This window comes from Podarcis pityusensis, assembly GCF_964106645.2.
Source record: "Podarcis pityusensis genome assembly, chromosome: 3".
Lineage (NCBI taxonomy): Eukaryota > Metazoa > Chordata > Lepidosauria > Squamata > Lacertidae > Podarcis > Podarcis pityusensis.
The window spans coordinates 50,746,105-50,758,323 of record NC_138026.1 but is presented as its reverse complement, the minus strand read 5'-3'; the positions used below and the strand labels follow the sequence as shown (position 1 = coordinate 50,758,323).

The 12,219-nt window shown below is 40.6% G+C and overlaps 1 protein-coding gene across 4 annotated transcripts in view; it reads right to left on the bottom strand.

Annotated features, from left to right (window-relative positions):
• The window catches only part of LOC308473366 (uncharacterized protein), a 61,076-nt gene that overhangs the window by 14,878 nt on the left and 33,979 nt on the right, over positions 1-12,219 (bottom strand). For all 4 annotated transcript variants that reach the window (XM_080998804.1, XM_080998805.1, XM_080998806.1 and 1 more), the window contains 9 exons: positions 11,371-11,536; positions 10,003-10,141; positions 8,278-8,431; positions 6,701-6,796; positions 6,300-6,443; positions 4,265-4,476; positions 2,920-3,058; positions 1,443-1,563; positions 569-678 (listed from right to left, as the gene is read on the bottom strand). In XM_080998804.1, the coding sequence (XP_080854930.1) occupies positions 569-678; positions 1,443-1,563; positions 2,920-3,058; positions 4,265-4,476; positions 6,300-6,443; positions 6,701-6,796; positions 8,278-8,431; positions 10,003-10,141; positions 11,371-11,536 (1,281 nt within the window). The remainder of the gene's footprint in view (positions 1-568; positions 679-1,442; positions 1,564-2,919; positions 3,059-4,264; positions 4,477-6,299; positions 6,444-6,700; positions 6,797-8,277; positions 8,432-10,002; positions 10,142-11,370; positions 11,537-12,219) is intronic.

Here is a 12,219-nt window from a genome sequence, read left to right as displayed (position 1 = left end):
ACCATTGGCTAGTGGCCATGCTGACAGGGCCTGATGGGAACTGCATTTGAACAGCAACTGGAAGACACCATTTTGGCTACTCCTAGGCTAGATGGATAATTTATTTGATTCAGTAGCCAGGTTTAATAATTTCTGCCAGGCAGGACCCAGCTCTAAAATGTATCTTCTTGGACTAGATGGTGAAATATTTAAATTAAAAAATATGCAAGAGAACTTTCCCCTTAACCATGGGATAAAAACAGCTTGTGCCCATGGAGGAGGCAAAAACAGCATTTCCAGGGAAATGTGTGCCCTGGGTCCAGCAAAATAATTTGGAATATGAAAATTGGAGAACATGCTTGAACAGACTCATTGGATGGTATATGACTAAATCATAGTGACAACTAAACTTAAGTCCACTGATTTCAATGGGGCTCCTCTCAGTATGACTTAGATATGACTGACAGTACTTATCTCTAGCAGAAAATGCCTGTAGCACAGCACATATTTGAGCAAGAAAAACCTAAGTTATGCAGTTATTTTGCCCCACGAGATTTCAATCACTGGAAAAGAAACACAATTTATGTACCTCTACATCAGTTTCTTGGTGATTTTCCATTAGCTTCTGTACAAATGATTCAACAATTTCCGGCCTTGTGACAGAGAAGATTTCTTGCATGCCGTGATGTTTCCAGAGCTCTGAAAGAACAAGTTTTTGTTTGTGATTGGGTGGGGGGTCTTTTTCTTCAATCTTCAGAGTAATAAAACATGGAAGCCTCAGTCTACCTTGAGTATGACTAACACTGGGTATCTTGCAATGTGACAGGCTTTTTGATGGAGCACAAGTCCTACTATGCTACTTTTTTTTTAATATAAAACGCTCAAATGTGCAGGAGCACAGAAGATCATAATTGCAGGCAGACAAAGGGTGCCTGAATGTGACTAATGAAGTTATCATAATCATTATCATTATTATAGACATGCTCTTTGACAGAGAACAAGTCCCACTGTTCTGTAAGGAAAAAGAAAACCTGCAGGTGCAGCAAGAGTGATGTATCCCACATGCTGATAAAAGTGGAATGAGAAGGACATGAAACAATGTCTGGAGGACACAGTGTTGGTTACCTCTGGCTTAACACAACACAAATGTGGGCTACTGAATATATGCAGAGGCCTCTTTACACTTGCTGTTTGAAGAAAGCATCTCCAAGCGTCCAGCTTTAGTGTTTTTTAGTGTGGCAACTTTCTCCATGACTCCTTAGTTGCAGTGCTTTGAAGAAAGTATTATGTGGGTCATGGCTAACCACCAAAGACAGATGATATATGGAGAAATTCAGGGTGGTGCTGACATAGTGACTGTGGTATGTACACAAGAAACTACTGGGTGTTGTTTCTCACTCCCCCCCCCCCGTCAAAACAAAACTCGGAGTAGAAGCTAGATGCAAGATGGGTTCAGTTGTTACCTGTAGAGAGGTTTCTTTCTTCTCTTGTTTTTTCAGATATAACCAGCGTTATTTCTTTGTTAACTTTCTTTTGGACATCACGGATCATATGTATTTCTAGACTTTCCAAGAGTTTTTGCAGCTAGGATAAAAAAAAGCAGAAAAAAACTAGCTTGCTTTTAACTATATCTTCATTTAACCATTCAGAAGCCATGTTTCTTCAGAAAGTATATAGTCACTTTAGACTTCCTAAAATGAAAAAGTAAAGGCCAAACTCTAAATGAGGCAGCAGCAGCTTTAATCATTTTTAAGGCCTACAATCTTTAGTTGATCAAGGGGTTAAAATTTTAAATCAATCACTTTAATATATTTTAAAATGGGATCTGAATTAAATAGACAACACATACTTTAAAGTGTATTGTTTTTAAAATGATAGTACTTATGAGACTGCAGGTCTGTCTTGGAAGAGGCAGTCTCCCTGCGCTCTCAAGTAATAGGAAAGCGCACATCTACAGTGGTACAACATTTGCATGCACTATATTAAAACAGTATGCTTTTTCTTCAAAACAATGACTTATTTATGTGTATTTAATTGATTAAACTATGAAAATTAATTTGATTAATTGCCAGATTTCTTTAATCAAGTGACAGCCTGACAGCTTTAAAAAATCATAAACCTAGCAAAAGTACATTTTTATACAAACAATATTTTGATAGTTATTGTCAGAGAGCATCAGAAGCAATGCCAGAGGTACTGTGAGCTGAGGACTGACCTGTCAAAAAGGTTGACTCAGGCCTTTTGACCTGATGAATGTATTAAGGACTTTATAAACTTTCTGGTTTTTTGCTGCTTGGTGGGGACAGGAAAAACAGGACAGTTATCAAGCCCCAAGCAAGTCACCAAACATTTCAGCTCAGAGGCAGAGTCACTGCCAGGCTGTGTAAACAATACTGTGTAAGCAATGGCTGGAGCAAGAGTTTTATTTGGTATAAGCATGTTTCCAACAAATACCTGCTGAGCAGCATTTGGTTTGGTGGGCCATGTTGTCTAAGGTTATCTGAACCATTTGCCAGGAGCACAAGCCACTATCGTATATGCCTCTGCAAACTTTCCAAACAGCTTCAGAGCCAGATACAAAACTTCTGCTTGAAGAAAACTATTAAGGTAGCTTCTTCTGCCTGCAGACACTATTCAGGCTACCTGTGTGTGTAAGATCAGGGCGGGTGTGTGTGTGTGTGTGTGTGTGTGTGTGTGTGTGTGTAGGGTGGTGGAGGCTTAGTCAGCCATTATGTAGGCAGCATAGTCACGTTAAGGATTTGTTTGCAACAAGTAAAATATGGACAGACAACTCACAGCATTTGTACTATCTTAAGCTGCTGGGAAGGATTCTAATGTATGGCATTCTAATGTACCACAGAAACTATATTTTACTACAATTTTAAAAAGTATAAACTCATTCTCTTTTTGTATTCTGCTTTCCCGTTAGCTATGTTTTACCTGGTGTGTTTTTATCTCAGTTTCTGAAGCGTCTTTAGGGGGCAGAATAGAGTGATATATCAATCCAAATGCTTCAAGTTCATCTTCTATACCCATATGTATAGCTATGCTTCTCATAGCAGGATACAGAACTTCAGTACTAGAAAAATGCAGAGATACAGACATTGTACATGCTTAATTTCTCTTGTTTAATGTTTTCCATTTATTTTGCATTGGTTTCTAGCATGCCCTCAATATTACAATTTTCTATGTGCCTTTAAACTTGTTCATAAAGGATTGAGACTCATTGTGATTGAGGCAGCCAGGTTTGATGAAAATACCATTTTTTTTCCAGGGTGTTAGAACAGAAAAGGATTGTGAAGAATCTCTCCAAACTGGGTAAATGGGCAGTGCAAGTGTAAAGTGATGAAAACTGGGGCAAAAAAAAGTTTCTTAATTTCACACCAACGTGTTGCTCATGAGGTCTGAAGGGTTGGTGAATGATAAACAATGAAATCTGGGGGTCATATGTTGACCCAATGTGTGGCAATTGTGAAGAAGGTGAATTCCATGTTGGGAATGTGGCAAAATCTGAACTTCTGACTCCATTATGCCTCCAGAATAAGGCATGTTCCTTTTCCTAAACACTCAAAAAGCACCTAATTGAATCCTGTTTGGCAGGAAAATCAAGAAATCCTAGTGATACATTGTCAAGAGAGCCACTTCCCTGATCCCATGTCAGCCATCTCCTCACAATTTCCCTAAAGGAGTTAACAGATTTACCTGGCAAGTGTGAGATGGGATCTAACTGGACTGATAAAATGGTCAGGAAACCTACAACTGATCATCTACACTGTGTATGAGTCCACAAGCCTCATAGATCACATTTCTAACTGGCTGATTGCAAGCAAGAAAGTCACTCCCTTGCCACTCATAAGGTTGTTGTGAGGATGACTGAAATACAAGTAAAATGCTTTCCTTATGAATCACATTATACAGTAACTTAGTCATCATAATGTACCATGGGCAGGGTGGGTGGGGCAGGTTCCTGCATCCTTGTGCCTTATTAAACACTCTGTGGTTGGTTTCTGGTTGCAGTGGAGAAAGCCAAGGAAAAGAAAGCCCTTTTCCACTTTATTTTCCTTTCCATCCCACCCCGCTTTTTTATAGACAAGATTTTGAAATGCCATGTTTCCTAGCAATCTAGTTTTAACTGTTGAAAATGAAATCAAATTTATAATAAAAGAGCAAGGAAAACCCAGGAAAACAAAAAAGCACTGAGTACTGTTTTTTTCTTTACTTTGTTGTCTGCACTGTTGATGATTAACCTCCACTCCAAAATCTATTACATCGAAATGGAACTTACCCGTATTGTTCAGTAAATTGCTTGTATAGAGGAACTGTATTGATATCATCAACTTTTAATTTAAGCCTTCCCCATTCTGCTTTTAAAATTTCCAGTTGCTTCCACAGTATCAGGTAAGATTTCTGCAAGGAACTTGAAGCCACTGAATCAGGCAGCTCCAACAGTGCTTTTGAAGTCCTTCCACTTGCTTCAATTGTCGTTGCCAAATTCTGCTAAAATCATTGTGGGGAAAGTGTCAGACACAGAAGCTTAAAGCCAGAATACATTTATAATGGCAGGGAAGAATTTTACTCTCTCTTCCTGCCATGACTGCCAGTCTGGATAGGCTAGCCATGCTAGGGACTCTCAAGTAGATGTCTACCACACTTTCCTTAAATGCCATCCAATCTGGGGGTGGGGAATATGAAACCTGAGGGTCCAAGGTAAATATTTATATGAGGAGAAACAGAGAGAAAGCACCCAGCTTCCTGGTCTCTCACCAGAGCCCAAGGTAGCTTGTTTTTCTCTGTCAAATCCCACTTATAAATGCATGTGAAGCATGAAGCCAAATGGTCTAGGCACAGGAGGAAGAAATAATTGAGCCTGGCAGAAATGCATACACAAACTGAACAGTCAATATTAATAAGTTAATTAAGAATAAAAGTTAGGATGACAAAGGGAAGAGGCAGAATGGTGCTTTTAAGAAAATTAAGAAAACAATTTTAGTTCAGTTGTATCTATCCTGCAGTAGCTGCTTCTGGTCTCCTCACACTTGACGTAGCAGCACTGAAAGTCAGATGGAGTATGGAGAACATAGGTCTGTTGGTTACAGTCATCTCTTGACCCAGGTGTGCTCTGATGGACAGGTGGCTTTTGATCAGCCACTCACAAGACAGCCATGCCCTCAGAAGTTGGCAGAAAGGCCGGAAGCTATCCTTTCTGCTTCTCCTACACAAAAACCCATTCCACACTGAGTGAATTGAAGGGAGATTGGACTTCTCTGTGTATATGTGAGGGAGGATTAGAGAGACCGAATAACTGTAGAATAACAGGCTGGCACAGGGCAGGGCTGCATTACAGTGTTAACTAGTGTTGACAGTGTTGCAGGCAGAGAAAATGTAGCAGAGCAGATGTTTTAGACACAAAAGCTGCATCACCTCACACTACTCACGTTGATAAAGAGAAGAACCTCAAGAGATACAAAAGTGTACACCACATTTGTTAGCATTCTGATTGACTCAGTCATCTACTGTGCCACTTGTGTAAGTCACTTCTGCCAGACACACGCTTGCCAGTTTGCATGCAGAGGTTTTGTATTCATATATACAGTAGTTTACAATTCTAATATAAGATCCCATATAATATCTTCTAACATGCTACATTCCAACAAGTGCTGCAGCCATGTGATTTTGTTGAACTTGAAACTTGACTAATCTTTTTACAAAAAAGGAATAAAAACACATTAGTTAAACTGAACTGTTCATGCAAAGATGGTGCCAGATATCAATAATAATAATAATAATAATAATAATAATAATAATATTTTATTTATATCCCGCCCTCCCCAGCCAAAGCTGGGCTCAGAGCAGCTAACAACAGTAAAATGATGTTGTTGTTGTTTAGTCGTGTCCGACTCTTCGTGACCCCATGGACCAGAGCATGTCAGGCACTTCTGTCTTCCACTGCCTCCCGCAGTTTGGTCAAACTCATGCTGGTAGCTTCGAGAACACTATCCAACCATCTCGTCCTCTGTCGTCCCCTTCTCCTTGTGCCCTCCATCTTTCCCAACATCATCAGTAAAATGATACAACATTCTAAAATCATTTCATTATAAAATCAGTTCAAATCAGATTAATGGCAACCATTGGGCTCTGTGAGGATTGCCAAAGGAGGGGGTCAGGTTGTGCCCTGGCCAAAGGCCTGGTGGAACAGCTCTGTCTTGCAGGCCCTGCGGAAAGATGTCAAGTCCCGCAGGGCCCTAGTCTCTTGTGACAGAGTATTCCACCAGATCGGAGCCACAGCTGAAAAAGCCCTGGCGTTGCTGTCTCTAATTTACCTTTCCAAAAGATGTTCTCTGTTCTCCATGACCATTCAGACCCTCATAATTACTCCAGAGTACATCCTCCATTGCAAGCTGCATCTCGACCAGCTCCCCATGGACTACTTTTCGATCCTCATCGTTCAGTCCACACAGACATAGCTAGAAAGGTCAGTCAGTCAATTTTTACTTACAAAATACTTTATTTATTTATTTATGAATGAATGAATGAATGAATCGCTTCCTGTGACGAGGCACCTCAAAGCAATTTACAATATAATGACATATATTAAGGATACATATATAAAATTGGTTAAGGACAACTGCACATAAAAACAATTTTAGTTGGGTTGGTGAGTAGGGATGGCAGCCCCCAGTTGAATTTAATATGCACCTTAGAGGTAATAAGAGTACCATACCTGCATATTATAGTTTATGGGGTCTAGGTTGCTGATGATAACAGGAAATGGACCTGTGTTTGCTAGGAATGTTCTCCATGGGAACAACAACACTGCCTAAAAACAAAGAGTTGCAACTTTAAAATGTAATAGTAAGCTACAAGCACATATAAACCAAATATCCTAAAATGCAGTTTCACTAACAGTATGCACCTTTCTCTGCTAGGCAGAAAGTGGCAGTAAGGCTACCCAACTTCACCAAATCATGCCCCCATTCTTTCCTTTTATCCGTTACAGTTCAGCTTGAAATCAAGCCAGGTACAAAAGAAGACCCCTGTGGGACTTTATGGAACTATCCAACAGTTGCTCAATGCTGACAGGTGGAAGTTCTTGTGCTAATCAAAACACAGTGGTACCTCTGGTTAAGAACTTAATTCATTCTGGAGGTCCGTTCTTAACCTGAAACCGTTCTTAACCTGAGGTACCACTTTAGCTAATGGGGCCTCCTGCTGCCGCCGTACCACCAGAGCACGATTTTTGTTCTCATTCTGAGGTAAAGTTCTTAACCTGAGGTACTACTCCTGGGTTAGTGGAGTCTGTAACCCGAGGTGTCTGTAACCTGAGGTACCACTGTAACTTCATTGGATGCAACTCTAAATACCAGATCAGAGAAAAGCTGGAGGGGGAAAATGTTATATGCATAGCAATACATAGGAGGCTTAAGCCTTTCTCAAATCCATCCCCCCCCCCCATACAGCAAACAGTATTAGGATAAAACTCGCATTGACATAAACAAGATGTATTTTCCTAATAATGCTAGCTGCCATGTGCAGGGAAGGTGAATTTTTACTGAAACTGCAGTTGGGGAGGGAAGACTTAAAGCCCTCTCCTTATAGGCTGCGATGCCAGTGATGACATTTTCTGCCCTCCCACCCTCCATGCACCTGGTATTTAATTTTTAAAAGCCCACAATATGATTGCTAATTATATCATTAATATAGTTAGACCCAAGATACCAGTTGATCCAGGGGCAGTGCACAGCAGTGATCTGCTTTTGGCAGCCAATTCTGTCCTGTGCCCACAGCAGCTGCTAATTTGCAGTTAATGAGCCACCAGGCTTGACTCTGTGCAAAAACTGCACCTTTGCATGCTATCCACACTGTGCTATCTTGTGATGGCAGTTAAGACCACAGATTGTGCCCCACAGCAAAAGAGTTGGGCCACCTGCCTACCACAAGCAGGGAACCACCCAAGAGAAGAGACCATTCGCTGCCATAAGGAGGTGAACCAAGTGCTTTAGGTCCTAAGCCATCATGAGATTTAGGATGCAAGAGACTCAAAAGGCTCAGATTTTGACATCAGTTATGCCACTGCTGGTGGACTAGAATGGACTGGCGAAAAGAGAAACAGCTGAAAAAACCAGAGACTGTTGTGATGAAACCTTTTGTACTTTGAGAAAATACCCCAAGGAGACATCTTGGCTTTTTCAACAAAGAGACACATACATATAGCCTTGTGCTGATTGCACAGCTAACAATGATACAAATGAGAAGGAAACAGTTAAGGAAGAGAAATCTTTGGAAGACTATTTTACTCACTCTGTGGCCATGTGGGTCTAGTGGCTGCGGAAGCCGGAGCTGGGAAGCAAAGGCACTTCCAACAATGGTGTTACTTACGGGAGGCAAGCCATGGTAAATGTGATCCGTAATGCTCTGATAGGCAGAAACATTTCCAGATGATAAAAATGCTTCTCTGGAGGGTTACCAGAAAAAAAAATACATTATAAAAGCAAATACAATAAAATTATTTCCTATTTATTAATCAATGTTGTTTTTTAAAAGGTCTGATTTTAACATGTACTTATTTTCAAACTGCTCCATACATCCATAATTTAGAAAATTAGCATGATGATGTGCTTCACTTGAAAGTGACATGAGAAGCCCTGTTTTTTGAAGAGAGGTTTTAGGCCAGTTTAACTGTTATGGTTTTCTTCCCCCAAATCCTGGAAATCAGGAAGTCTGAGATCAGGAATGGATGCTGAGAATTCTCTGCTTGAGACCTATTGCTCATAGAACTATGACTCCCATTATTCCTACGCTTCTTGTATAAATATGCCCCTGAGCAACAGCAATCAATGTAGCATTTCTGGTAGAATTCAAGAACTCTCCCAAACCCTAGATGAGCCTCAGGGTTCCTTCCAACTCTATGATTCAAGATGGAGAAAGCAAGCAAACCCACTGCACTCTCTCACTGTTGAGAGTTTACTCCGGCTCCTAACCTATGTGCATTTGGAACTCACACACATCTCACCACAGGGCAGATGTGCAAGTTCTCCCTTCAGGTATGGACATGCTGGCTGGGACGGATGGCAACTGTAGTCTAAAACTTCTAGAGGGGACCTGGTTAGTGAAGGCTGCTATATTATTTTAAACCTTCTTATTGGCTAATGTGCAGATTAAATAATCTGAATGACCAACTATTTTAAATCTATGTATTACAGCATAGGGTTCTACAAAAACACAGAAATGCAGTACCTTTTTGCAACACATGGAAATGAACAAAGAAAACATTAATTTCATTTAAATATCTTTATTATATATCTTCTTGAGATTAATCAGTGTTTAAAATATTGCTAGATGTACACCTCCCATGATCAGAAATTTTAAAGGTGGCTTTGGTGCACAATACCGAAACCTGCTATTTTTAGAATTCGTTTTTCGGAAAGGTTTCCAATAAAAGCAAAACAACAGGTGTAAGAACGCAGGTGGCGCTGCTATTATAAGTTTTGGAATCACAGGCTGAAACACACAATCATGTGCAACTTTCCCCAGCTAATATATATATAAAAAAGACAACTAAAAGCAAACTCAAGAAGCTGCAAATTTAAATGAAGGAATGATGGGGCAGGGAAGAAAGACAGGTTGCGTAACTCTTTTTCACTGCCATTTTTGTCCTCAAAAAATTTGCCCCTGCCCCCAGCTGCTTTTTAGCTGGCAGGGGAAAAGATAGTGGTACTTGTATGTTTTCTCAAATAAATGGGAAAACAGCAGGGAGCTACTTTTGAGTGGAGCAAATGGCCGGGGGGGGGGGGCGGGGCGCGGGGAATAGGCAGCCTCTGTGCATCTCCCCTCCTCTATTTAAATCCACAGCTTCATATGACAGCTTTTGGTTAAAAGAAATTTAAAGAGTCAGGGGAAAGTGATACACAACTTCTCATAATGTGTAGTTTCAGCCTTAAAGAAAACACCTGCCAGATCCTTCCTTTTGACATTTCCCCCAACTTGAATCAACATCCTTATTTTTGAACTATGCTAATCTCTTACCGCACAGAATGTCTAACAGCTGCCTCAAATTGCAGAAGTGTAACTTCTCTGTGCATGCTCAGCATCTGGGCCACTTTCTTTGGATCTGAGGGACTATGAAGATTGTCTATTTTTTTCTGCAGGTCTTGGAGCTCAATTCCTAGAATCCCAACAGCAGGCATAAATAAAATATCCTGGCATTTATTTGCCTTATTTATTTCATTCTTACATCCAATGCTTCTACCCATTTAATTTCAGTCCAAGCTGAAACCTATGGGAGGCAATGGTGGCTTTGGGACAACAGGAGCTCAGTCCCTACAGTCCCAAGGATGGCAATAAATCCAAGGAGGCAAACTGGCTTAGCCCTTGTAATTACAGCCAAGGATAGGATCAGAATGCACACACAATCTATTTTTAACCATTGCAGAGAAAGTTGCCTAGTTTCTTATAGAAACATTACTTTGCTCCTTACTTCTTGAAAGCAACCCACACAATCAACATCAGCAGCGTGTATGTCACACCCTAGTGCAAACATGCGCAAAGATCATGAGTCTAAACATGCATGCATATATCCACTCATGGGCATGGATGCACACACACAGTCAGGCATAACCTAAGAACAGGTAAAATACAACCATGTTCCATTCTAGAGAAAACTCTGACAAAAGCCAGCTTATGAATCTCAGCTACCAGCAAGCCATGCAATATAACCATTTCAGCAGACAGTTAAAACATTATTTGATTGAATAATTTGGTTTGTGAACAAGATCCAACAGAATACATAATAGCAAATGTATAGTACCTTTTCATTAAATTAGGCCTGTACAGGTGTTTGTAGTTTAAATATGGGCCCAGAAAACGCCTCCCTGCCCATCTTTTGTTTCAATGAACTGGATGTCCTTCTTTAGAACATCTGACAATTCAGCTGAAGATGTTTCACTCAGCAGTAAATCTCACGGATATCAGATTACAGTCTCATAGAGCATCAAAGACAATCAAGTAAGAATATTTACCACAAAAACCCAGAAATGTTTAACTTTAACTGTGTCAAATGTGTGAGGGAAAGAAACGCCCCCCCCCCCCCGCTCCAGGAAAACCCATACATGACTGGATCACCAGTCAATATGATTTGAGGAAATATTTCCCAAACCAGAAGCTCTTAATTTGAAAATAGTGTGTGTGTGTGTGTGTGTGTGTGTGTGTATGTGTGTATGTACACACACAGAGAGAGGGAGAGGGAGAGAAAGAGAGAGAAAATCACAGATGTTAAGCATAAATGTGCAGTTTCTGATTTAAGACATCTATACCCAAAGTATTCCTTTGAACAGCGCATTTCAAACTTGCCCTTACATTCATTATCTGTTTCAAAGAAGAACATCTGTTACTAACCAATCCATTCAGTCCCTCCCCATTCTGCAGTGAGATGGTCAGGAGGACACACATAATCAAGGCAGCCTGTTGCATTTCCTAGCTGTGCAAAGCTGAAAATGTAGGAAATAATGTCGTGAAAAGCTGCAACAATTTGCAGTGTCTGTCTCAGGGCTCTGAAGCCAGTCTATGGAAAAGGGAAGGAAATACAGGGAGAAAAATCTTTCAAAAATTAAACACAAATCATAATCAATTAGCCATTTAGCAATCACAAACTGAAAGCAGCAGCTGTTATTTGCAATCTAATGGGTATTAATTGTGGGATCAGTGCAGGCCCACACAGGGGAGGGGGGCAGCCAGGTACACTTGCCCTGGGCCTCAGAGGGCTAAGCTGGCTGGGGGGCCCCACCAGGGACCAGGTGCTTTTTTTGTTTGAGTTTGTAACTCAAGACTCTTGCCCTGGGCCTTAGGCAAGCTCTGCATGGGCCTGGATCAGTGCTTCTCATGCACTGCAGCATCACACAACATCATCAACATCAAAACACCAGCTTGCCCCCACCCCCATTTAATCATTTCCCCCCTATTTCTGGGGGAAATCCAATAAGTTAAAAGAAATGGTTGCCAACAACCCATTGGCAATATTGAGGCCTCATCTGAAAACACCTCAAGGGAGTGTCTAGATTGGACTGCTACCTTTACTAACAGTTCAAAATCCCTTCCAGAAAATATTACTAATATCCCATAGGCTTTCTATATTTATTTCATTCAAGGATAGTTCTGCCATTAGACAAAAGAGGCAGTCCACTTGAGTTGGTAGATTTTGGGATTACCACTGGAGAGGACCAGTTTTTGCTTAGGGGTTAATTTTGT